Source organism: Euwallacea similis, chromosome 34 (assembly GCF_039881205.1).
Source record: "Euwallacea similis isolate ESF13 chromosome 34, ESF131.1, whole genome shotgun sequence".
Classification (NCBI taxonomy): Eukaryota; Metazoa; Arthropoda; class Insecta; order Coleoptera; family Curculionidae; genus Euwallacea; species Euwallacea similis.
This window is the reverse complement of record NC_089642.1, coordinates 1888665-1914403: the sequence shown is the minus strand read 5'-3', so window position 1 is coordinate 1914403 and position 25739 is coordinate 1888665. Positions and strand designations below refer to the sequence as shown.

Sequence of the window (25739 nt, the reverse complement as noted above, 5' to 3'; positions counted from 1 at the left end):
AATTCAGATTTGTCGAGTTGCACCTTGAGATTTACGTCTTTTAATCTTTTAAATATTATTCGTATGTGATCAAGGTGTTCCGGTAAAGATTTAGAAAATATGACTACGTCGTCCATGTATACGAAACAGAACTTATATAGAAATTCTCGAAGAGTTTCATCCATCATTCGTTGAAAGGTGGCTGGCGCGTTTTTCAGTCCAAAAGGCATACGAAGATACTCGTAGTGACCGTTTTCGACAGAAAAAGCTGTTTTTTCAATAGAATCGGGGTTCATCTCTATCTGATGAAAGCCTTGAGCCAAATCGAGCGTCGTAAAATATGTACATTTCCCTAGGTTATCGAGAATTTCTTCTATTCGTGGTAAGGGGTATTTTTCCTCTATGGTGACGTCATTTAATTTACGGTAGTCTACGACCATTCGGAACTTTTGTCTTAAGGATGCATCAGATTTTTTGGGAACTATCCAAACAGGGGCAGAATATGGCGATATAGAGGGTCGAATAATTTTATCGTCCAGAAGTTTCTGAATTTGCTTTTGAATTTCCTGATTCATGACAGGAGGGTGCCTAAAAGATTTTACGTAAATAGGTCTATCATTAGTGGTTCGAATAGAATGTTTTGTTTGGCTGGTAAAAGTTAAATTGGAATTTTCATGGTACATTATATCTGTAAATTCATGACAAAGGGATATTAATTTCGATCTCTCCAGAGGGGTCAGATGATCTAATCGCAATTGAGACTCCAAATTAAAGTATGACGGCGGGACTGAAGGCGGGTCAATCAAATTGAATTGGTCTTCGGGTATTACCTTTAGTCTCTGATGGAAATTAACCTGAATTTTTGGCATCGGATTAGGAATTTTACACAAACCATCATTAACATTAACTAAAGAGTCAGGAATAATTTGGTTATCTATATTGAAAGAAGGCAACATAGCAATGCCTTTCTCGTAATTTACAGGTATTACAAGGAAGTTTGTGTTTAGATTTTCCACGGGTTGATTTAACGGTTTGTTGTAGGCGAGCGAAAAGGGAATATCTGTATTGTTCAACGTTAGGATTTTGGTTTGGTAGTTCAAAAGGGCTTTTAGTTTTTTCAAATCTCGGGAATCTATTAGGGCGTCGAAATCGCTGTGCCAGTTTAAAATATAAAATATGCAATTTAAATGGGCGGTCTATACCTAATTCTTCCAGTAAGGGTAGTTCTAAATTTTTATTTTCTTGATATGTTTGTTTACATGCGGTTACTTCAAACGGTTCAATAAATATTCTTTCTGGGCATAATTCTGCAATTTTCGGATTGATAATGGAGTCAGAGGCTCCTGAATCGATGAGGACGGTAATTTGTTTTTGGGGTAGATAAAAATACGGTAATTGTATTGTCTGAGCAACGTTGTTTAGGTCAAGTCTGGGCTGGAGGCAGGGTGTGAAAAATTTTCGTCATTCTCTCCGGTAACGCCGGAACTAGTTTCGTCACTTTGGAGGTTCCTGTTTTCTAAAAAATCTCTATATTCCGAAGGTGTGAATTCTTCATTCGGGTCAAATTCACTACTATCGTATGTCAGGGGGGATTGTGTTTCTATGTTGGTTAGCTCTTGAAATGAGAAATTACGGGGTCCTGTTGGTCGAAAGGTGGGATATCTCACGGAGGGTTGTCTCTGTTGGTACAAGGCGGAAGGTCCTGCGGTAGAAATGGACATAGGTGTTGGGGTGTCCTTTTGTGGTATCGGTTTCGATTTTCCGAATCCTTGGTTGGGGAGGAAGTTGCCTGGTACGTACCTGGGACGTACTTGAGCGGGTTGATAGGTCTGGACAGGTCTCAAGTTTTGAGAGGGACGTTGGTAATTATTGGCTGTGTTTCGAAATGGATTAGGTGGATTTTTGTTTTGGATTTTATTCGTTCCTTCTGAAGGATTATGCGAGGTGAAATGATTGTTGCTGACGGCGCGTGGGGTAAAATGTTGATTAGCAAAGGTTAACTTGGGACTCTACCATGTCGTAGTTAACTACATGCTGAAGGGCAGCATCTAAAGTTTGAGGTCTTTGTATCATCAACATAGTTTTGAGTGTTTGAGGAGAGTTAGCCGTCAAAATTAAGACGGATGTATTTTCTACTTGAGAAATTAGAGTAGTTCGAGAAATTTGTTCAGCGACTTCGCATTGGATTTTTGCGAGAATTCTTTGCATGAACGTTTTTAGTCTGTCTACAAATTGTAATATAGATTCACTCTTATTGATTTTTAGATATTGCATCTGTTGCATTAACACTAAATAGGTTATGGGGTCACCAAACTTTTGCCGTAAAGCATTTCTAAGAGATCCCCAATCATTTAAATCAGGCCTAGAAAGATAAAAGTTTCTGGCATCATCAATTAACTTAGACTTAATGGCGGCTGTCACTAACCGCCTCTGTTCATCTGACGTATGATAGTACGCCTGATGAAACTCATCAATAGATAGTATAAAGCTCTCTAAATGATCCTGGTTGCCTGAAAAAGTGGGCAGCAAGGAAGTATGGAATCTAATGCTTTCCATTTTATTTTCTTGTAAGGATTCGATGCTTAAATTATCGAATAATAATGAAAGTTCTCCTGAGTCAGGAGTTATGTTTCTTGAATTAATTTCTTCACTCTCAGAGTTTTCTGACTCACTGTCAGTATTTCCAGTATTTCTGTTTATCACTAAACCTAACTTGGCCCTATTTTTAATCAATATTCGTTTTAACCTTTTTGATGCGTAAGACATGAAATGGTCATTTAGTAGTTACTTACAATATCGTCAAGGAGAGGTCCATAAAGCCAGTATTGAAGTAGTACACGATCAAAGGGGTCCTTCTAGAGGTCTGGTTGAAGTTCAGTCGTTCGAAGGGGGTTTGCCAATAGTGTAGTCGAGTTGATCTCCAACTGGGATGCTTGTCGAAGACACCAAGACGTCGAATACTGATTTCTCTGGTCCGAAAAAGGGATGATTCTCGAAGTCCGCTCGGAGGGTTGGTTCGGCTAGTACGCTGGGATTTGACAATCGCTTCCACACAACGGAGACCGATAAAGGGTGAAATCGCACTATCCTACCGGCTGCGCCAATTAAGTGAGGGTTCCAAGAGAACCACTTTTAAAAAAACTTTATTTTTCGGCTTTAAGAGAATAAAAAATATATAATAGGGTTTTTGACTTAAACTAGGGTGAACAATTAAGACGAACAGCAATTAGCTTTTACACAGACTTAATGTTAATGTTTTAATGCTGCAAGTAGTTTTATAGAGCGCAAATGCATAGTCGACATCTTATTGTCAGCGGTTCCTAGGATTAAGGGATATTTCTCGGTCACTCGTGGTCTACCGTGCAGCTCGATTCTCTCTTCTATTAATAGGTCGATGGGGGGTACGCCGGCCAGTACCAGGACTGCGTCCAGTGATACCGTGCGGTCCGCGCATACGACTCTCAACAGTGCTTTGCGTTGGACGCTCAGCATCATGTTTCTGTACTTTTGGACGCTCCTAACTTGACCCCAAACAGGGGCTGCGTACAGAAACATCGACTGTATCACTCCGTATAGGAGGCGTCTCTTTTGTGTCGTAGGACCTTCGATCGATGGCATCAAGCGCTGTAGGTGGCTCAGCTTGTTGAGGCTCTTTCTGCATGTCTCGGAGACGTGGTTCGAGAAGGACAAGTTCTCTCCGAAATGAACTCCGAGGTATCTCAGTGATTTTTGAGGTTCTATCTTGTGATCTCCGGCGCGGAAAGATATTCCTCTCTTGTTTCCCCTTCCGCACAGGATCACGGCTTCCGTTTTTTCTGGAGCTAGCTGTAGAGAATTTTCTCGGAGCCATCTCTCGCATCTTGCTATGGCGGCGTTCGCTTCTGTCTTCATGTCTTCGACGTCGTCGCCGCAGACCACGAGTGCGATGTCGTCAGCGTATCCTATGGGGATCACTTTGTGGTTCTTCGACCCTGCCACCTCGAGGATGGGGTCATACAGGACGTTCCAGAGCAGGGATCCTAGGACCGAGCCTTGTGGTGTTCCCCTCGCCATTTGGAAGTCCACATCCTTGTCTACTATCACCGTTCTGGAGGTGAAGTAGTCGGCAATTATATTCTTTAGGTACCTCGAGATTGTCGTCAAGTTCTCTTATCAGTCCGGACCAGGAGGCGCTGTTGAAGCCGTTACGAACATCGAGAGTGATGAGCGCACACCAACTTTTGCTCCTCCGGCCCGCGTTGTTCTCTTCGATTGCCTTGGCTATTCTCAGGATCGGTCCATCGCATATCCTGTGGATCTGCCCTTTCTGAATCCGTATTGACTGTCCGACAGCGGCCGTCTTGCCTCGAGTTCTTTCTCCAGTCGGGCCTTGATCAGGTGTTCGTACAGTTTGGCCGCCACATCCGTGAGACAGATCGGCCTGTACGACCCCGGGTGATCCCCGTCCTTGTTCGGTTTCAGTAGCAGCAGCAGCTTGGCGGTCTTGCAGGATTTGGGGAATTCTTGGTTCTCCATCAGCTGATTCAGGAGCTTCAGCCACGTTTCTGGGTGGACTTCCACGCTGTACTTTAACGCGTCCGCGGAGAGGCCGTCTGGGCCTGGGGACGCGGCACTTTTCAATTTCATGGCTGACTCTCGAAGTTCTTCTTCCGTGAACGAGACGAGCTCCACCGGCAGAATCTTGTCGGGCACGAAGCCCATTCCGCCAGGGAAGAGGTGTCTCGCTATGGTCATCTTTCTCTCCGTCGTTAGCTCGAAGGGATTTCTTGTCGGTTTCAGGAACTGCATGGCAATCCTGTATCCGTTACTCCAAATATTCTCTTCGAAGTCGCGACAGAGCTCTCGCCATTAGTTCTTTTTTTCCCTGGCAATCGCCTTCTTCAGCGTCTTCTTGACTTCTTTGTATTCCCGCCAAGCTGCCTTTTGTTCTTCGAGCCTTTCGTTGTTCTCGGTTTTCCGGTTCGCTCGAAGGGCGCGTCTTCTGGATCTGATGGTGTCCTTCCTAATTTCTTCGAGTTGGGAATTCCACCAGTACGGTTGGGTCAGGGGCTGACTCTCCGAGATGTCGTGGCTCTTCCGACATGCCTTCTTCATCATCCTGACGATCTCTTCTCCTGTGTGAATCGGGTCGCCGCTTAGTCTTTGCCTCGTTTCTAGAAGACTCTCGAAAGCCTTTAGAAACGGGTCTTTGCTCAATTTCTTACGCCGACCCGTCGGATCGTTCTTCCTTCTTTCCTAGATGGAATTTCCCACTTCGAACAGGATGTGCTTGTGGGGGGAACACGGTTCGTTCCTCAAGACTTGCCAGTTCGCAGCTTGAGTTGCCAATCTCACGCTGACGAAGGTGAGGTCTATGCACGACCACTGTCCCCGTCTGACGAACGTGGGTTCGCCGTTGTTCAGGACCGTCATATTCAGTCCTGCACACATCTGCGATAAGGCCGCTCCTCTGTAGTCCTCCATCTGCGACCCCCATTCTGGGGATTTGTCGTTGAAGTCCCCCAGGAGGATCCATTCCTTTCTCGCGTCGTTGATCTCTAATTGGATGGTATCCAGTCGTTGGAAGAATTGCTGTCTGGTGCGATTTGGCGAGATGTAGCAAGCTAGGATGTTGTATCCTTCTCCCTCCATTAGTACCGCGCCTTCTAGGCTTTTTGCTTTGGCTATTCTGATGGTCTTGTTTCTCACCAGAATTGCCACGTCTCTCAGTCGGTCCACGGTCCATCTGCGACTGTTCTCGACCAGGTGTCTATTCGGTTCGCTTGCTACGATCACGTCTACCTCTCGCTTGGCTGCTTCGAGATAAGCCTTGTCGTACGCTTTCTTCGAGCGATCCGCGTTGATCTGTAGGAATCTGCAGTTTTGAAAGACTGCAGTGTTCATCTTTGGGCTAGTTGTAGCTGTGTAAATTTGCTAACCTAGGAGGGGCTAAAACTTAAGGATTAAGGGTTAGAACTTAAAACTAAGAAAGCATGAAAACTCTAGTGGTTGTCTGAGTCGGCCTGACTAGCGGTCGAGACAACCCTTCCCTCGGATCCGGACTTTTCTGAGGGGACTCCGTCCTTGTGCTCGGCGGCCTTCTTGGCAAGATCCGCAGCTACCTGGGTTCGCTGCAGGTATCTTTTCTCTTCTTCCTGACGCTTTCTCCTTCTCCCCTCCTTGGCCTCTGCTAGCGCCTCGCGGAGTTTAGGGCATTTACCGCTGCCTGCGTAGTGCCCTTTCTTGTTGCAGAGTATGCAAACACACTCTGCCTCCTTCTTCTTGCAGGACCTTCTGAGGTGGTCCTCCTTTCCGCATTGGAAGCAAGCTTTGTGCTTGTCCGCGTTCTTACATTGGGGCGTCCTATGATCGTACGCCCAGCAGCGGTTGCACTTGGCTATCTCCAAGTGTTCTTCTATCTTACACCTGGTCATTCCGATCCTAAGGGATCCGGTCCTGACCAGGTGTTCGGCGATCTTTTCGTCCAACCTGATGGTGACCGCTTGCTCCGATCTGGCATACGGCCTCAATTCCCATACTTTGAGATCGTGTTCCTGGATTGATCCATTGGAGAAGTCCAGGATGGCTTCTACGACGTCTTCCTTGGTTACCGTCGCATCCAGCCTCTTGAGGACGATAGAAGATTTTTCACTTCTCTCTCTTAGGAGGCGGACGTTGTCCTTGCCCATAGTTTTCCTGATGTCCTTCCCCAAGGACTCCAGGGCAGTTACGTTTTTGTCCAGGGTAATTACCAAATTACCCTCTCCATTTGTTCTTATGGACTTGATCTTGTCCACGTCTCCATTGTTGCCGACGCAAGTCCTGATCTTTTTGATCGCCGCTACTGGGGAGACCGACTCTTTTTTGCCTACGACAATGGCGTAGGTCGGGTGGCTTTTGGTCTTCTGGACCCTTACCGTTGGCTTGGAGGTCCCCGTCTTTTGTGGGGACTTTTCCCTTTGTCTACCCGGTTCCGTGAAGATCCTGATCTTCCTCTGAGGGTCCCTAAATAGGAATTGCACCAGTTTTTGGAACTTGTCCGCGGACAGGTTCTTCACCTGGTGCAAAGCTAAGGCCTTCTCGGCTTTGGTTTCCGCTTCTAGCTTCGCCATGACTTCGAAGATTCCTTCCTCGTCTTTGGGGAGCAGTGTCTTGTAGACCTTCACTGCTTGTCCTGCTTCTGTTTTGAACTTGGACTTCTTTGAGGAACCAATTGTCGTGGTGAGCTGGAGGAATGCCAAATCCTCCATCTGGCTCAGCAATGGGAATTTGGCTAGGAATTCTTTCTGAATTCCATTTGCCATCTTCTGGTCTTCTTGGTCAACCAATACTGCCATTGATTCCTCCGGCTTGCCGTTTGTTAGGGGGGAACCCTGTACCAGCTCTGTGGTAGCGAAGATTTCTTTTCCCCACTTCTTTTCAGTTACTTGTTTCCAATCCTGGAAAGTAGTGCTGTGCGGAAGTACCGCCAGGGTGGATGGTTCTCCCGTCTGGGTAGTCATCTCTCTTATTTCTGAAGTGGCTTGAATGGCCACTTCCCTAGTGGCGGGCTTCAAGCCGCTCTTTTTTGTTTTTTCCGGGAGGGCTTCGGTTAGTGTCGAGACGGTCGGCGCCTTCCCCTTCTTCTTTACCTTCTTGGCTTCTTCTAAAACGAAGCTTTTGTTACGAAAAAGCTTCTTCGCCATCTGGCTTAGGCAGTGGACTTCCTCCTTGATGTCTCTCTTCGTGTTGGTATTTTGCTGTATTAAAAAATACAGCTTCTTGCCGGAGTCATGAATTGACTCTATCAGCTGGAACAGCTCCTCGTTGTTAATCCCTTTCTTGAGGAATCTGCGGCTGGCAGCCGTCTTATCTGGGACCTCGTTGGAGTCCCGCTCAGAGTCCGATTCCGAAGAAGGATCGCTGCTACTTAGCGCGATTACTGGCGCGGCCCTTTTACGGGCACCTACTTCACCGTCACTATCAGACGACGACATAGCGTTTTGTTTTTAATCCTAAAGGGAAAATAAATAGCTCTAAATTCCTAGGTTGGGTGCGGACCCGAATAATTCCCGCTTACCCGGCGGTTTGTTAAATAAACACCGGGTTAACAACCGCGGTTGTTGGTGACTAGGCGAGAGGTTGCGAGGAACTTAGTGAATATTTCAAATAATTAAATAAATGAAAAAATTCAGTTCCCCAACCGGGGACGAACCCAGTCCTTCCGATTACCAAAAGTTGGTCACTAACCCCACCAGGCTACGGATGTTCTTTAGAAAAGTACACTAAATTCCTATGTCTAATATTGGATTTTTCTACATATTTAAAATAAATGAAAAATCCAATAACCAGCAGGGGGTGCGAGAACCCGTTATCCGCCGCTTGCCAAGCGATTTGATAGCCACTCGACTACGGATATATCTATATAAATGTATTAAATCCTGCTCATATGCTACACTGGGATGGTTTTTCTTTTAAAATAGTGAATTTAAAAGCTTTCCACCAGTCAACAATGAACAGAATTTAAACAAAAGCACTATTATTAATAATTAAAGCGGAAATTAATCCTTACATGCAAGCTAAATGACTTACCGCTTTTTTCCTTGGTTCTTGGCTTAATTCTGGAAATCCTGCTTCTGGTGGCCGTTCCCTAGGGTTCGTAGTGCCTTCCAGAAGGTAGTATTGTCCTCTTAAGCGTCCGGATAACCCGGAAAAGTTCCAAAATTGTCTTTGCGTTTAACGGGTAAGAACGAAAACTCCCCTTTTATCTTCCCACGCGTCAGCACGCGTGTTCTAAAAATAGCACAAAAATTTCCCTAAATATTAAGGAAACTCCAATGTTTATGCACTTTCCGACACTGGGTAGTTGTAGGGGGTGGTAGTACCCCCAACTGAGTTTTTGATTCGTGATTTTACGACCACTAGAACCAGTTTTTCCGATTTTTCCCGGAAAATTCACAGTTTTTTTGACTTTTATTTTTCACCACACTGTTCCTTTCGATTTTCCGCGTCGTTTAAGACCCAGCTCGATATTTTCCGTCAATTTCGACCGTTTTCTTCGGAGCACAAAACACTTGCGATGTTGCCTCTTCCATGGTCGGTTTGAAACTCGAGTCCAGCCATATTGTCCTTTTTTCTTTGCAGTGACTTCTTAAACTTTTCCATATATTCCATTAATTCTGTTAATCCGTTGGTTTCTTAAGTATGCATTTCCATTCTGCTTAATTCATCTGCGTTTGTGTTACTTTTTCCTTTTTTATAAATAATATTATAGTCGTATTCATCCAGTCTTATCTTCCATCTTAGTAATTTTGATAAGGGGTCCTTTAAATCAAAAAACCTTGCAACAGGACATTTTGGCAACACAAACAATAATTAAAAAATTAAGCAAGGACGTCGACACACTACTCAGCATTATCAAGAAGAATTAGCAAGAACTGCAGTCTCAGCTAAATAACCTTACACAATTGACACAGTCCTCGTTAAACGCTATTTCTTTTGTTATCCTCCTTGATACCTAGATAAAAACATTCAAATTATCAGCAACATCTGTGGAAATGTACAAACCGCATTAGACTTTGTCAAAATAAAAATCTTACATCATAGTATCCTCAAATACGAGGAATTAAAATCACTTCTAAAACGCTTTAAGCTCGAAAGCAAAATTCCCTTCACCAATATTATCAGTTATTATGAGATAGCTTCCTCTGATGTAACTATAAAAAATGACCTCGTAATATTTCACATATTAATTCCTTTAATACTGAGCGAACCTTATGTTCTCTATCACCTATACCCAATACCCCTTAATAATCACATCATGACAATATCAAATCCCTATCTTCTAAATTCAGCAAATAACTTCTTTAACCTAAAGAATAGCTCCCCAAAAATTGAAGGCCTATCCCTTTGCGAACTACAATTCCTACATACCAATGAGCATTGTATAATAGAGATTATAAAACTGATTGATCATTGTCCCATGATCCCTATTATCTACAATAAATCATCAGCCAATCAATTATTAGACAATTCCCTACTCGTACTACTAGCCTGCAAAGAAATTATTGAATCCCATTGCCCTAACCAGCAAACCATTGAAACAATTACTCGAACCTCGATCATAATCCTTTCTGGCTATAATACAACAGTTATGAATAAAACCGATGAAATTCAAAAATTTGATACAATTAAATTACGACTAAAATTACCAGCAATCCACATTAACGAGAACCTAAAGGAAAAAATCGAACCACTCAAACTCAAAGAAGTCAATCTTGATAATTTACATAAGGATCTCGAAATTGCAAAACAATTGACAGCGCACTAGTTAAAGGATTTTAATGTAGTAAATACCAGTATATCCATTACCTTAGTAATTATTATTATATTAATTATTTGTGGAGGATACGTATATTATTATTGTAACCATAGAAAATCTAGAGAAAATGTAAAAATGGACATACAATTAACACCTCTCAAAATAAACCTTTATTTTCTCAAACTTAAGGAGAGAGGAATTATATGACCACTTCCCATATAAAGGTAATAACACATGTCCCACGTGTTGTCAATAAACAATAACACGCTTCAGATTCATCACTTTCAGCATCTTTTTATTATAAAAACTCAGGTCGATTAGCATACATTATCATTAACCCTCCATTAGCCGCTATGGGTCTGACAGACCCATAGTGTTTTTATTTGCTAATTGTTGGAAAACTATTGGAGCCACATTATTGTCGCTTCGTGACATCTCAAAGGGATATTTTAAGAATAGTTTACATTAGTTTTATACCCTGGTAAGTGTTTTATTGCGCTATAAATTCTTGAGATGCGTTGATCGGCGCCGTCTTGGGGGTGCCATACCCATTTCTACTAGCCGCGTTACAGTTGTACGAAGTTCTTTGGTCGAGAGTTCTTTGTTTTGTTCGCTTATTTTAGTTAAATTTGTGTTAGTGTTTACAAAGATGGACAAAAAACGTTTCAATTTGAATAGCACTGATGATATTGAAGAACTAAATCGTCTGGTGTTTGAAGAAATGGAGAAAAGCGTAACCATTGCCGACGAAAATTTTGACGAATCAGATGATTCAGAAATGGAAGATTATGTTGAAGAGAGGCTTGTAGATTCTGATACTGATCACGAAATTGACAGTCAAGAAGAAGGTGATGAAGAGGATTCTGACTGCGACGCTGATTATTATTCTGGTAAGTCAATATTTTATTGTAACAAGTTCGGTAACTCATCAAAAGACATTTAGCTAGAGACGGTACAAAGTGGAGACAAAGAGCTTGGAAACAGACTCAAACACGACTCCATAACGTTTTGGTAAAATTGCCTGGCGTCGTCGGAACACAAGCAAAATGTGCCAACACTGAACTGGATTGTTGGAAGCTATTTTTTGACAATAACATATTTGCTATTATTGTCGAAAACACCAATATATATATCGACAGTATACGGAAAAAATTTGTAAGGGAACGAAATTGCAAACCAACCGATGTAATAGAAATGCAAGCTTTTTTTGCACTATTATATCTAGCAGGAGTATTCCGTGGAAATCATCAAAACATTTTGGATTTTTGGGCAAGTGATGGGCTAGGAATTGACCTTTTTAGAATGACTATGTCAGAAAGACGATTTCGTTTTCTTATAAGGAGCATTCGATTCGATGATAGATCTACACGAAGACAAAGGAAAGAAACTGACAAACTGGCAGCCATACGACAAATATTCACCCTATTCAACGAAAATTGCAAATCGCATTATGTTCTCGGTCAAAATGTAACTGTAGATGAAATGCTTCCTGCTTTTCGTGGACGTTGCGGCTTTCGACAGTATATACCGTCAAAACCTTCAAAATATGGTATTAAAATTTTTAGTTTATGCGATGCAAAACTATTTTATATCGCATTTATGGAGATATATTGCGGTCTACAACCAGAAGGACCGTTCAGAACAGATAATTCTTCCGAAAAAGTTGTCTTAAGACTTGCTGAATCAATTTATGGTAGTGGAAGAAACATTACGGCAGACAATTGGTTCACGAGTCTGAAGCTAGTGAAAGCACTTGAAGAAAAAAAGCTATCGTACGTGGGAACTGTACGAAAAAACAGAAGAGAATTACCGCCGAATTTTATTACACCAAAAAGTCGCCTACAATATAGCAGTGTGTTTGGTTTTTCCAAAAACGAAACTCTTGTTTCTTATTGTCCAAAGAGAGGTAGAATAGTTGTGTTGCTATCAAGTCTACATGTTTCCTGTGAAGAAGTGGCCGATGATACTACGAAAAAACCCGAAATAATAGATTTTTACAATAGTACTAAATCGGGTGTGGATATTGCAGATAAACTCTGCGCCACATATAATGTGGCCAGATCTACCAAAAGGTGGCCAATGGTAATTTTCTATCACATGTTGAATGTGGCAGCGATTAACTCACGACTAATTTTTTTGGGGAATGGAAATGAGTATATTTTTCGGCGGGAATATATAAAAAAATTAGTTTTTAGTTTGTTGAAAGGACAACTAGAAAGAAGGTCACAAATTCCAAATTTGCCACCCGAATTAAAAATGTCATTAGCAAAATATAGGCCCGAAACGTCAGCTAGAGAGGAACAACCTCAAGCTGCCACACTAACAAGAAAAAGAAAACGATGTGAACCGTGCTATAAAGAAACACAAAAAGATGCAAAGACAAAGTATGTGTGCGAAAAATGTAATATCTATTTGTGTTTGAGTCGACACGTAAGAACAATTTGTCAAAATTGTTTAGAAGAAGAAATCACAATACAAACAGAAGATAGTGAGTAATTTTCGTTTTTTTTAAGCAATATAATTTTAAAAAAAGTACCTAAATAAATTTTAACTAGTTAAAACTGTTTTTTATTTTTCTTAATTTGTTTAAATATAGTTGTAAATTATGCTTTTTAAAGCACTGTGTATATCACAAACACGGAAGTTATCGTTGATCATTGGATTGTATTTTAAACGCATTACAATTACAAAAAATAAGATATTTATTAACACGGGTCTCTCAGACCCATAGCGACTAAGGACGTTTCATCAGCTGACCCGCCTAACGGAGGGTTAAGTATCCTCTTCCCCAAAGTGTCACACATAAATGTCACAAGTCTAAAATAAAGCTAATTGTGTTTTTCAATTCAAGTGTTGTTTTTAAAAATCAAAATTCAAAAGACCTTATTGTAACTCTTCTCGGTTTTAAGACGTCGTTTTGGTTTCGGGTTACATCTGCGTTGTATAATTCTTCAACTATGAAATTAGGAGATTGATATTTATTTTTATTGAATTGATTCTAATTTCGATAATTGCTGTTGTTATTGAAATTATTATCATTATTATTTGATCGAAACGTTCTGACCGTCTGTCTAGTAGATATACTCATTGGAGTTGGTTTAGGCAGTGGTTTATTCTGATTCAGTTTGAATGCATTAGTAAGGAGCCTATAATTATACATGTTATGCCAACGCTCACATTTTACTAGACGCTGAATAGGATATTCGGCGTATCGATTTTATGGTTTATGTTATTTTTTCCGATTACGAATCGGATCGCGGGAAGACAGAACTGATTCGGTATTCTTTGCGACCAGACACCTTATACTATTTTTTCCTCATTAAAAGCTCTTTACCGAACCGTGAGTTTCAATTTTTAAAAACCTACCGAAAATTAAAAACCTACACTCAACATAACTTACATAGGATTATTCTGAAAATTAGGCCGTTGGAAATTTCTTGACTGATTAAATGAATTGTAATTTGGTCGTTGAAATTGATTACCGTAAACATTTGGTTGTGTACGATACCGCGCTGATCGGCGAGATATTCTCACAGGTGATTTCGGTCTATTATTGTTAGATTGTAAATATTGAATGTTGGTTTTGCAATGCTTGCGGGAGGTCCCGTCGCCTCATACATCTAATATTCGTGCCTAATGGTTCTTTTAGTCCCGATAAAAACGTGTTGACAGCCAATTCATTATACAAATCTCTTTTTAGAGCTCTCGCTTGATCTGTAGTTTCATGAGAATTTGTATAAGAACGCAATAAATTTAATATATGTAAAATTCTATCATAGAATTGATCAGGGCTTTCATGATTCTGTTGTCTTAACATTACAAAGTCCCTATTTAAGCAAGCCTCATCCCTTTGATCCGCAAAGTGCCTATTCAAAATGCTTTTTAATTCCTCCCAAGTGCTTACACTTTGAGTTCCTAGTACTATTTTAGCATTTCCAGTAAATTTTCCAATTATGCAATTTAATAAGTAAATGTTTTGGAAATGGTTTGGTTGCTGTGCCCTATAGAAAGTGGCTATTTCAGACTGACACACGCTAAGATATCTACCAAGATCGTTCGGATTCCCGTCAAATTGTGGGATACAGTTCAAATATTCAGTTTTAAATTCAGCCATCTTATTTTCTTTTTTATTTATATGTTTATGCGCTCCTAATATTTGTGAAGCGGAGTCAGATAAAGATTCGTTAATATCTAAAGTAGCTATTTGGTTCAATAGTTCCTCAACTTCTATCATAAAGAAAATGCAATATATATACCCAATTGCACTTACCCTAGTACAATAATTATTTCTTTGAACATTCTAGAAGGCAATACTTGATCACAGATTTGTATCTGGTCTGTGGCTGCTTCCTCCTTGCTCCAATTCTTCAGTTTTTCTGGTAGATTCGTCTCCGGATATCGGTGGATTAGTTCGTCTGGAACACGATTTGTTCGCATACGAATCCGCACAAAAGTCCGACCCGACTGCGCCAGTTATATCTTCGTCGCCCGAAAATACTTTTTTTTTAAATCACTGAGACTTAAAAGTTACTTTATTCACAAAGAACTATAACTTTGAATACACTTGGATGGAAAACTATTTTAACAATCGAAATCTTAATGGCTATCTGACTCCAAACTAAGTACGTGATTTTATTATTTATACAGGGTGGTCACTTTTACGACGCATTCTATGGGGATTTTCGAAACGGTTAACGATACAAGGTTGGTTAAATGGAGAAAAAGTTTCTTATTTTTATGCTCTGCAAAAAGCTGAAAGCAAAATTGGAATATCTTATGTAATTACTAAGATATCAACGAAATACTAAAAATGTCGATTTTCTTTTTTTGTCTATAACTTATTTATTTTTCATACAATCACTTTGAAACTTGGGTGTTCTATATTTTCCGTCAGTGTCTTCAATATGGAAAGGTCAAAAATATCCTAGACCTACTAGTTTACGTGAAAATAATACTAACTTTCGATTTTCTTATGGACGCCATATTGGATTTTCGCATTTTTGAAAAACACGAAAGATTTCCGTTTCGGCGAGGTGCAACACAAGGCTCTTCTGAACTATTTTACAATAAAAATTTAAATATTTAAATATTTGATGAAAAAATCAAGTAGGATTTGATTTGTCAAGTTCATAATTGGTTACCAAGTTACTGACTGTCTTTGACACATAAGTCAAGTAGCCAATAATACAACTTTTAAATAAGTAATAAAAAAAATTATCAAATGTATTTTTGAAAATTAATAACACAAACTTTAACATTAACTAACATTAATTAACAAAGAAATTAATACGAGGAGAGAAAATTACATAAAATGTTCAAAATGACCGCCACTATGAGTAATACATAATGCCGTTCGCTCATACATATTTGAAGTAACTCTTCTTATAACAACTGGGTCAATGGTCCGAAAGAAATTTGTAATTCAATTTCTAAGATCATCTTTACTGAGAATAGGTGTATTGTAAATGTTATTTTTGGCAAAACCCCATAAGAAATAATCCAGGGGGTTCATACAGGGAGATCGTGGTGGCCATCGTACGGGACCGTTATTTCCAATCCACGAATTTGGAAATCGGTTATCCAAGTAGTCCCTCACCATCTGGCATTATATGGACTTGCACCGTCTTGTTGGAAGTATTTTAGTTTCTTTATTGTATTAATAAGTAAGTTATCAATTAATTCTTCTAATCCGTTTGTCGAAAAGTTAAGATAACTTTGTCCATTTAAATTGCCTTCCATAAAAAAAGGTTTAAGAGACCACATCAAATATTTATAGAGTAGTGAATTTGTGGTCTAGCTGGGCGTACAAGATGAGGATTATTTACAGAATAAGAATGTTTATTTTTCCGATTAAATAGTCCACTATTGGTAAATAAGCACTCATCGGACCACAACACTTTTCTACAAAACTCAGGATCTGTCGCGAGTTGATCCCGAAACCACCAACAAAACTTCAAGCGACGTTGTTCATCTCCTATGTGGAGCGTTTGCACTAAGAGGAACTTATAATCATGGATCTTATGTTTCTTCAAGATCTTTTGAACAGTAGATTTGTTTATGTTACACTCCCTAGCAATTTGTCGCTGAGACTTTTCTGGATTTATGTTAATTTGAGCTAGTACGTTTATTTCATTTATGTTTTCTCGCTGTTGATTGATCTTATGTCTTCGATTTTCAAAATTACCATTTTGCCGTATTCGCGCCTATATACGTCCAAATATTGAAGCATTGGGCTGCTTTCTTTCGGGATAAAGAATATTATAATCCCTTAATGCAGCAACGGCGTTTTTTGAATGTCTTATGTACACATTATACATGTTTATTTTCTCATCTTTGGAGAAATTTCTTCCCATTTTGATGAAAATTAAAATTTACTTAATTCACAGAAGAACAAAACTCACTTTTTTACTAAATTCCTTTTTAAATAAAATTATGTTGACATAGCAACCAATAATATTGGCTATTTGACTTATGTGTCAAAGACAGTCAGTAACTTGGTAACCAATTATGACCTTGACAAATTCAGTGCTACTTGATTTTGTGATCAAATATTTAAATATTTTAATTTTTATTGCAAAATAGTTCAGAAGACCCTTGTGTTGCACCTCGCCGAAACGGAAATCTTTCGTGTTTTTCAAAACTGCGAAAATCCAATATGGCGTCCATAAGAAAATCGAAAGTTAGTATTATTTTCACGTAAACTAGTAGGTCTAGGATATTTTTGACCTTTCCATATTGAAGACACTGACGGAAAATATAGAACACCCAAGTTTCAAAGTGATTGTATGAAAAATAAATAAGTTATAGACAAAAAAAGGAAATCGACATTTTTAGTATTTCGTTGATATCTTAGTAATTACATAAGATATTCCAATTTTGCTTTCAGCTTTTTGCAGAGCATAAAAATACGAAACTTTTTCTCCATTTAACCAACCTTGTATCGTTAACCGTTTCGAAAATCCCCATAGAATGCGTCGTAAAAGTGACTACCCTGTATGATAAAAGTCCTTAAGTCAGCAACTTCATTCCTTTATTCCTTAGACAGAGTCCGTATGTAACTGACTAAAATCACTCTTTTCTCCCAGTTTAACTCATTTTAGCACTTTTTCACATAATTCAAGTTATTTGAAGCCCAAATAGACAGATTTGAACAATTTAGCCAAATTTCGACTTATTTTTATGAATCCAAGACAATTTGTGTTATTTGGTGGGTTTGAAACATTTTACGTGAGTTATATCATGGGATACCTAATGGAACTTACAGGATGAACCGGCGCCAGATAGACGCGTCAGTATTATTTTGCAGACGTAATCAAGAGACATCATATGGAAGTTTCTCGATGTATTGTCGTACCTAGAACGAATAATGTATTTTTCTTATGTAAGTATTTATTTTATATAAATTAGGTAATTACGTGAAAGGATTATTATTATTATTCTGGTTGTTAGTATAGAAGGTCGTTAAGAAGTTTTTGTAATAAATTCGGTCTGGGAAAGTTTGTATTTTTTTAAAAAGGCTTTATTGCAATATCAAGACATAACTGACGCAGTCGATAAAGGATCACTTTTGAGCTCATTATCGAATTACCGATACTGAACTCACCGTGAGTGTCCGTACCCTACGTGAGTGAACTAAGAACAAAGAAGTTAAGTGAGAAAGGGGGTGAAGCACAACTTCGCTGAACTCGCAAGGAACAGCACCCTAGGAGGAACAACCATTGCCACCTAGAGTGTCCGCCCTTATAATTATGAAACTAGAAGCCATCGTTATACTGTGGTAAGTACAATTGACGATTGATTTATTTAATAACAAATATAAACGATTTATTGGTTCAATTGGAAACCTTAAATTTGGAAGAGCCTTCAACAGACCGAATCCTAACTACTTCTAATCCAATTTCAACTATTTCAATTAATGTGGGGTTGTAAAACTGAGTCATGGTTAAGAATCGTAGTAAGCGACCTTCGACGTCTTTTTAATATTGTTTGTGTTATGCCTCTCATTTTTATGACTCCGCATTCTTCCGCGAAGTAGGATGAGTTAGATGGATGGGGTAACGGTTTTTCTGGGTCTCTGCCACCCAGATGTTGACCGGGCGGGGGTGAGAAATCCCGTTACCAAATAGAATAGTTTTTAAGAGAAAGGACGGACCCGGGCAGTCCTGAATGTAAATTGGTGGGCATCAGATCTAGGTCTGCCCTTTTCTCCTTTTGTGTTCAACTGTAAATAAACGCTCACTTATACTTCTACTTCTTTGAACTGTGATTCCCTTTGCTTTGGATATAATCACCATCCTATATCTACTTTAGTGTTGAAACTCAATACCATATTGAGTTGCGATACTACATTAATTCAAGTAATAATTCTATAAAAATGACCGAATTCAGAATAGAATATGTAAAATGTGTTCCTGAGTTTAATGGTAATCCAAATGACCTCAGTAGGTATTTGAGTGTATGTCAATTCATCATTGGTTCTTTCTATATCGCTCAGCAACCAAATCATTTTCAAAACATTTACATTTTAAATTGCATTGTTGGAAAATTAACAGGAAATGCAAAATTAGTCCTTAGACCGCAGAATGTGAATACATGGGATGAATTGAAAAATATTTTAAATAGACATTTTGCAGATCAGAGGGACGAGACATGTCTAAATCGAAGTTTGGTTATGTATTGGCAACAAATTAATGAGATCCTAGTCCGTTTTACGACAGAGTATTACATATTTTAAATCTGTTATGCTCATATATTAATGTTTATGTCATATATTAATAATAATGCTAGAATTTTGAAGAGAAATTTGTATAATAACCTAGCATTGAAGACATATTTATCAGGACTTAGAGAACCTTTAGGGACAACATTTCATTGTATGCTTCCTTTAGATCTTCCTGAAACTTTACAATTCGTGACTGAGGAAAGCAATATTGATTATTTTCAGTTCAATTCAAAATTTCAGAATCCAAGCAGATCTAATGTTCCAAATCTTAGAATATCTAATAATAGATTTTCAAACAATAATGTCCAACATAATATCTTTAGCCCAAATAATTCGAATCATCAGTTTTTTAATTTTTCCAGACAATTTCAACCGGAAAATCGTATGCAACAAAATTCGCAGTTTAGTTCCCAACCTTTTACAAATAGATTAACTACAAACGTTTTTAGACCGAATCAAAATCGATCGTTGCCAAAATCTACTCCAATGAGTATTTCTACTAGGCAAACTACAAGATTTAATAGACTTTACGCCAATTCTCGTAATGGAAATAATTTTCAAAATTTAAATCGCGATAGACAAATTCCGAATCAATCACTTAATTTTAGAGTCGAAGAATTATACAATACGAATGTTGTAAAGGAAACGTTTAACCACGGTGGTGACGCAAACAATTACGCATCGTCAGTTCGAGAAAGATATGATGAACCTTGGGGAAATACGTCGCAACAAAGTGATTATTACGAAAATACAGAGTCAGCAGACTTTCAAATGAATAAATCAGAACGAAATTTTCCTCGAACCGGCCAAGTAAACACCGACACATAGCACCGGAAATCATTTCTTTGAATTACAATTATGCCAGTGAATTTTCGTTTGTAACTTTACCCGAATATAATTTCAAATTTTTTATTGATTGCGGTTCGACAAGATCTTTTATAAATCCTGATGTGACGTTTAAATTTTTTCCAAATTGTATCGAAGCGGATCCATTTATAGTATCAACAGTCTTTCAACAATCAGCCCATAAATTTAGTGCAAAAATTCCTTTGTCAAGATTATTTAACCTACCTAACCCGATTTCCATAAAATTTTATCTGTTTAAATTTCACAATGTTTTTGACGGACCGATAGGATGTATAATCTACGGATCTTACAAGCAAAATTGGATTATGATAAGGAAATTTTAATGACATCATTCGCCAAAATATATTTATAATTTCACAAAACTAAGAAACAGATTAATAACACAACTATACAACCAAGAAGTGAACAAGTAATAAAGATAAAAACTGATGTTCAAAATGGATACGTAATTATACCACACCAACGACTACATAACTGCGAAATCCCGAATTGCATCACAAAAGCAAAAAATGGTCATGCTCTGACAACAATTCTAAATAATACAAGTGAGTCTGTTGTCCTAGATATCTCAGAACCATTTAAAATAGTAGTTTATAACGACGAAAACGATATTCCAATGGAAATGAATTTTATTCAAACTGATGAAAACCAAAAATAAGCATTATATTCTTCAAAGATCAGAACGGATCACCTAAATGTGAAGGAATTTGATTATAAAATCATCTATAAGAAAGAAAAATTATACACAAATGCTGATGCTTTGAGTCAAATAGAGATATACACTAAAGAAACTAACGGATTTATAGAATTAGTAAAGTACATGGACGAATTTAATGAAAGTTTGCAAAACCCAAGCACTAGTGGAATAAATAAGGAAAAGGAAAATGACGAAATGGATAAAATGTCCATGATAGTACAACACGATTTAAAACAGGTAACAATACAAGAATCAATGCAAGAGGATGAAATTGATAATACAAATGACACAATACACACAAATTCGGAACAGAACCCAATAGTCGGAGTACCTATAGTGGAAAGTGCGATGAACTAGGGAGCTGATCAGATTATAATATCTCGAGTGTTTCATTTACCAGCTAAACTAAAAGAATAGATTTATTTGGAAAGAAAATGAGATAATTAATACAATTATCTGAAGACAATTTTAAACGAGATCTAATGAAATTCATAATAGAAAATGTGGCGCCTGAAAAACTATTCGTTATATTTTGAGGACCCTGATTTATACTCATTGTTTTGTGAAATAGTAAGGAAAAATTTTAAGTGGCCATCACTGAAATTTAAGAAATGTACCATAAAGTTAATCGACGTAACGGAGAAAAATGAAATACCCGAAATTATACAAGCATATCATGAAGGTAAAAATAACCATCGAGGGATTGAGGAAACGGAACAACGAATAAAATGAAAATACTATTGGCCGAATTTAAAAGAATCCATCCTAACTTATATAGATCAATGCAAGGTATGCCAGAAGAGTAAGTATGTAAGGAATCCTATAAAAATGGAGATGAACATAACGCCTACAGCTACTAAGCCGTTTGAAATCATTCACCTCGATACATATATTCTAGATAAAATGAAATTCCTAACCATAATTGATAGTTTTTCGAAATATGCCCAAGCATATGCTCTCCATACCCTAGCAGCAACAGAGATCGCGGATAATTTAATAATGTTCTTCTCGCACCATGAAATACCTACAAAAATAATTGTTGATAATGGAACTGAATTTAAAAATACCGTTATAACGGAATTGCTAAAATTACATAAAGTCCAAATTCATTTTTGTTCACCGGAACACCCACAATCAAATGGACAAATTGAGAGATTGCATTCTATACTAGCGGAGCATATAAGATTACTGAATAATCAAGAACAGCAGAAATCATCTATAGCACAAAAAATGAAATATGCTATCCTAGCGTAAAATCATTCTATACATTCGGTAAGAAAATTTAAACCAATTGACATAATCAGTGGTCACATAAATAATGAAGACCTGTTTAATATAAATTTAGATCAAATGTTAATGTCTAATTATGTAACGGAACATAGAGATAGGACCAAATTATTATATTCAGAGATAAATGAAAGATTGGCTCAAAAGAAGGAATAAGTAATAGGTAAAATTAATGAATCAAGAGATGAACCTTCATTGTTTCAACCCAATAAAGAGGTTTATATTAAAGAAATTGCACGGCAAAAATTGAGCAATATATTTAAACCTTTAACATCGGTAAAGGCTGTTGATTCTATTAAGAAAACATTAACTAGTAAAGAACAAAGAAAAATTCACATGGACAATGTTAAATCGTGTATATAGAATTATACTGTCGTAAGTGTCAAAATTTTGAAAACTGATATTTCTTTTTTTCTTGAAGAGTCTAACACTAAAGCTTCATAAAAAATATCGTATGTAATAAGTTTTTTCTTTGTTAATGTAAAAAATTTGGAATTACGTAGTCGTAAGTGTTAAAGAACGAGTCAGTTTAGAATAATATTGTCGTATGTATGTAAAAAATCTTGGTAAGTGAGTAAATCAAGTAAAAGCATCGAAGTTACATATGAGTAAGCAATTGTTTTCGTTGTCATGCATACCTCTAAACTGTTAAATTATATGCAATCATAATGACTAATTGTATTAACAATAAGTTCACGGAAATGTTTTTTCTCGAACCTAATATGAAGAAACTTGTACCGTACTCGAACTCTGAGCCAGAATTTGACAGTGAAGATGAAATTCCTATTTCCATTTTATTCAAATTGCCACGGTAAATACAAAAGACAAACATCCTATTATGTATGTTTGTTTTATATTTAAATTACAGGGACAAAACTAGTAACAAGTCGCAAGTGCCTGAAACTCGTAAGAGAAAAAGAGATCCGGAAAATTGGAAGTCAGCAATTAGAAAGCGCGCACATGATGCCGGTCTTGAGTATTTATCGGTAAAAAACAAAAGCCTGCTAGAAGCGTCAAGACACTAAGAGATTGTAGTAAATGCAGATTTAAGTGTCCAAAGTTTATTTCTGAAGATGAAAGAAAAACAATTTTTCAACATTATTACACACTATCCGAACAAGGAAAAAATATGTATATACTTTCATCGACCGAGAAAATACAAGTTCAAAGACGAACGACACAGACACCAAATTATCGGCGACATTTTACCTATAATTATTACATGATATTAGGTAATTGTAAGATACAGGTTTGCAAGCAATTGTATTTGGGAACTTTATCTATTAGCGAGAGAAGAGTATTTACGGCACATCACACAAAACAAGCAGTCTCTAATATTCCCTCTGTTTCTTTGCAAGGCAAACACCGAAAAAAAACTATTCCTGAAAGCGACATTGAATTTGTGAAGTCACATATTAGTTCATTTCCCTGTATAGCGTCACATTACTGTCGTACAACAACGATCAAGAAGTTTTTAGATTCTTCGTTGAATATTAAAAAAATGTATAGACTATACAGAGAGATTTGCCAAAAAGATCGATCTTCTGTTAAAGAATTATTCTACAAACACATCTTTTGCACCCACTTTAATTTATCGTTTCATTCTTGGAGAAAAGATAGATGCGATTTATGCGAAGAAATTGAAGTTTTAAAAAGGAACAACGAAAAAAATGAAAAAGTTGAAGAGAAATATCGCGTTCACGGTGAAGAAAAGATCTATGCAAGAGAAGAACGGAATCGTGATAGAGCCGATAAATCCCTCTTTGTGTTGTGCTTTGATTTGGAAAACGTTCTAAGCTGTCCACGAGCCGAAATTAGCAATTTTTATTATAAATCAAAATACAGTGTTTATAATCTGACAGCTCATTTATCAATCACAAAACAAGTGTACTGCGCAATTTGGGGTGAACACCTTATGGGAAGGAGTGGCGATGATATTGCCAGTGCTTTATTTAAGATTTTGGAAAATGTCATTGAAGATCATCCAGATTTGAGAAACTTAATATTATGGAACGATAGTTGCGTTCCGCAGAACAAGAATTCCCTAATGTCCTATGCTATTATATACTTCCTATATAAATACCCGCAAGTCCAGTCAATAACAATGAAATTTTCAACAGCAGGTCATTCTCGTATTCAGGAAATTGACAATGTACACAGTTGCATTGAGAAAGTATTATCGAAGGCAGAGTATTACTCGCCATTATCCCTAATGCATCTATTAAAAAAGGTTTCCGCTAGGAAACCTTTTAAAATACTAAATATGACTGCAAAAAACTTTTTTGATTTAAAATCCTGTTGTGTTGTTTACAATTACAAAAGTATTCCATTTTCAAAAGTTAGTCAGTTAAATTTTTCATCTGCAAATATTTTTGACTTACGATATAAAAAATCACACAATCAAAATTGCCCATGGGAGACGGTTCAAATTAGAAATTATAATTCTACGAGACAACCTTTTAAAATAAAGATAAAAATTCCTAAAATGGCAGTAAAATCCAACCCATTAAATAAAAACAAAATAGCAGCCATTAAATCCATGCTCAAATGGATGCCCAAGTTGGATAGAGAATATTTCTCAAACATCCTAAAATTGTAGACCCTTAAACTTAATTAATGTAACAAAGTCGTATGTGTGTTAAGTAAATTTTTACTCTTACTTTGCAGTTATAAAGTCGTATGTAATTTAGGAGTCATTTTTTGTTATTCATCTTTTATTAAAATTATGTTCCAATAAATATATTAATTTTGCGAATTCCTTATTCATTGATTTTATTTAACCCTTTTTTTGTAACAAGAATAAGTTTTGTAGTAAATAAGTACAGTTAAATATTTGGACCTCATTGTTTCTGATACAGGTTAAATGTATGTGAGCTTTCATATAGAAGGTGATACGGGGTTGGTTATTAATTCATTTAAGGCAAGAGCAATAAACCTGTTATCTTACAAGGATGGAGCTACGTCTTATCCTTGGGCATATGTGATATGTCACAGACACCTATGAGTGCCCATTGGAGATTGACTAAACTTGTACTAGTTAAAGTAGATCGTTGCCTTAAAAGATAAAGAGGGTTTGTTTATCATATGGGGGTGTGAAGAGAATGACTAAGGGATGTAAGCGTGGGAAGAATGTAGAAGGTTTAGCGATTATTTTTTGAAGGAAAACAGATGCGCGGGGATGTCTCCGACACCTTGTATGAGGGGGGCATTCTTTTCCCAATCTTGGTCGAATAAAGAAGTCTTGCCTAAATTCGTGTTTTTTTAAATTTTTTTTAAGAAGGAAATATTTTTTCCTTACATCAGAAGTGGGATGATCTCACGTAAAGTGCCATCGAGACGTAAATCGGTCGCGACGTGAACTATACCGTGTAGAAATACGGCTTGACGAATTTGAAGTGCTGTGAGTTCACGCTGAGTGCAAATATGGAAGAGTTTGTGAAATTGTTAGCAGAATCCGTGAAGTCATTGCAGGACAAAAATAAAAGTGCAGTATCGACGTCCGTGTCCATCCCGATTTTCGACCCTTCATCGGACGTCCACAATGCTAGAAAGTGGTGTCTTGAGATAGAGAAATTGGGGACCCTGTTTGATTGGACGGACTACGAGTTGCTGACGAGGAGTACTCCCAGCCTCAGAGGTGAGGCCGCCGAATGGTTTGCGACGTGGGAACCAGATGAGAGAACGTGGGAAGGTCTAAAACATGAACTATGTAGTGTTTTTCCGACAAAAAAGAACTTAAGTGAGAAATTGCGGAGAGCCAGTCTCTTCACTAGTGATTTGGCAGGTTCATACTGTGAGTATGCCAGGAAAAAATTATCCTTGCTCAAATCTTTAAATGTCAATTTAACCGAAAGTCAATATTTGGAAATCATTATTGGGGACATTGACGATGTCCAAGTCAAAACGGC

General features: G+C 37.7%; 1 protein-coding gene across 1 annotated transcript; it reads right to left on the bottom strand.

The window, feature by feature from the left end:
* Positions 1-4827: 4827 nt before the first annotated feature.
* LOC136418326 (uncharacterized) lies at positions 4828-5862 on the bottom strand. The gene is made up of 2 exons (XM_066404354.1): positions 5281-5862; positions 4828-5214 (listed from the first exon to the last, which is right to left on the bottom strand). The coding sequence occupies exons 1-2, from the start codon at positions 5860-5862 to the stop codon at positions 4828-4830; spliced, it is 969 nt and encodes a 322-aa protein (XP_066260451.1).
* Positions 5863-25739: the final 19877 nt, after the last annotated feature.

Bases quoted from the DNA above. Each gene is read 5' to 3' on its own strand.
- LOC136418326 (XM_066404354.1), bottom strand. From the start codon at position 5,862: ATGAACACTGCAGTCTTTCAAAACTGCAGATTCCTACAGATCAACGCG. The intron at 5,215-5,280 runs GTCTTGAGGAAC...AATTCCATCTAG, and splicing joins CTCAAGCTGCGAACTGGCAA to GAAAGAAGGAAGAACGATCC.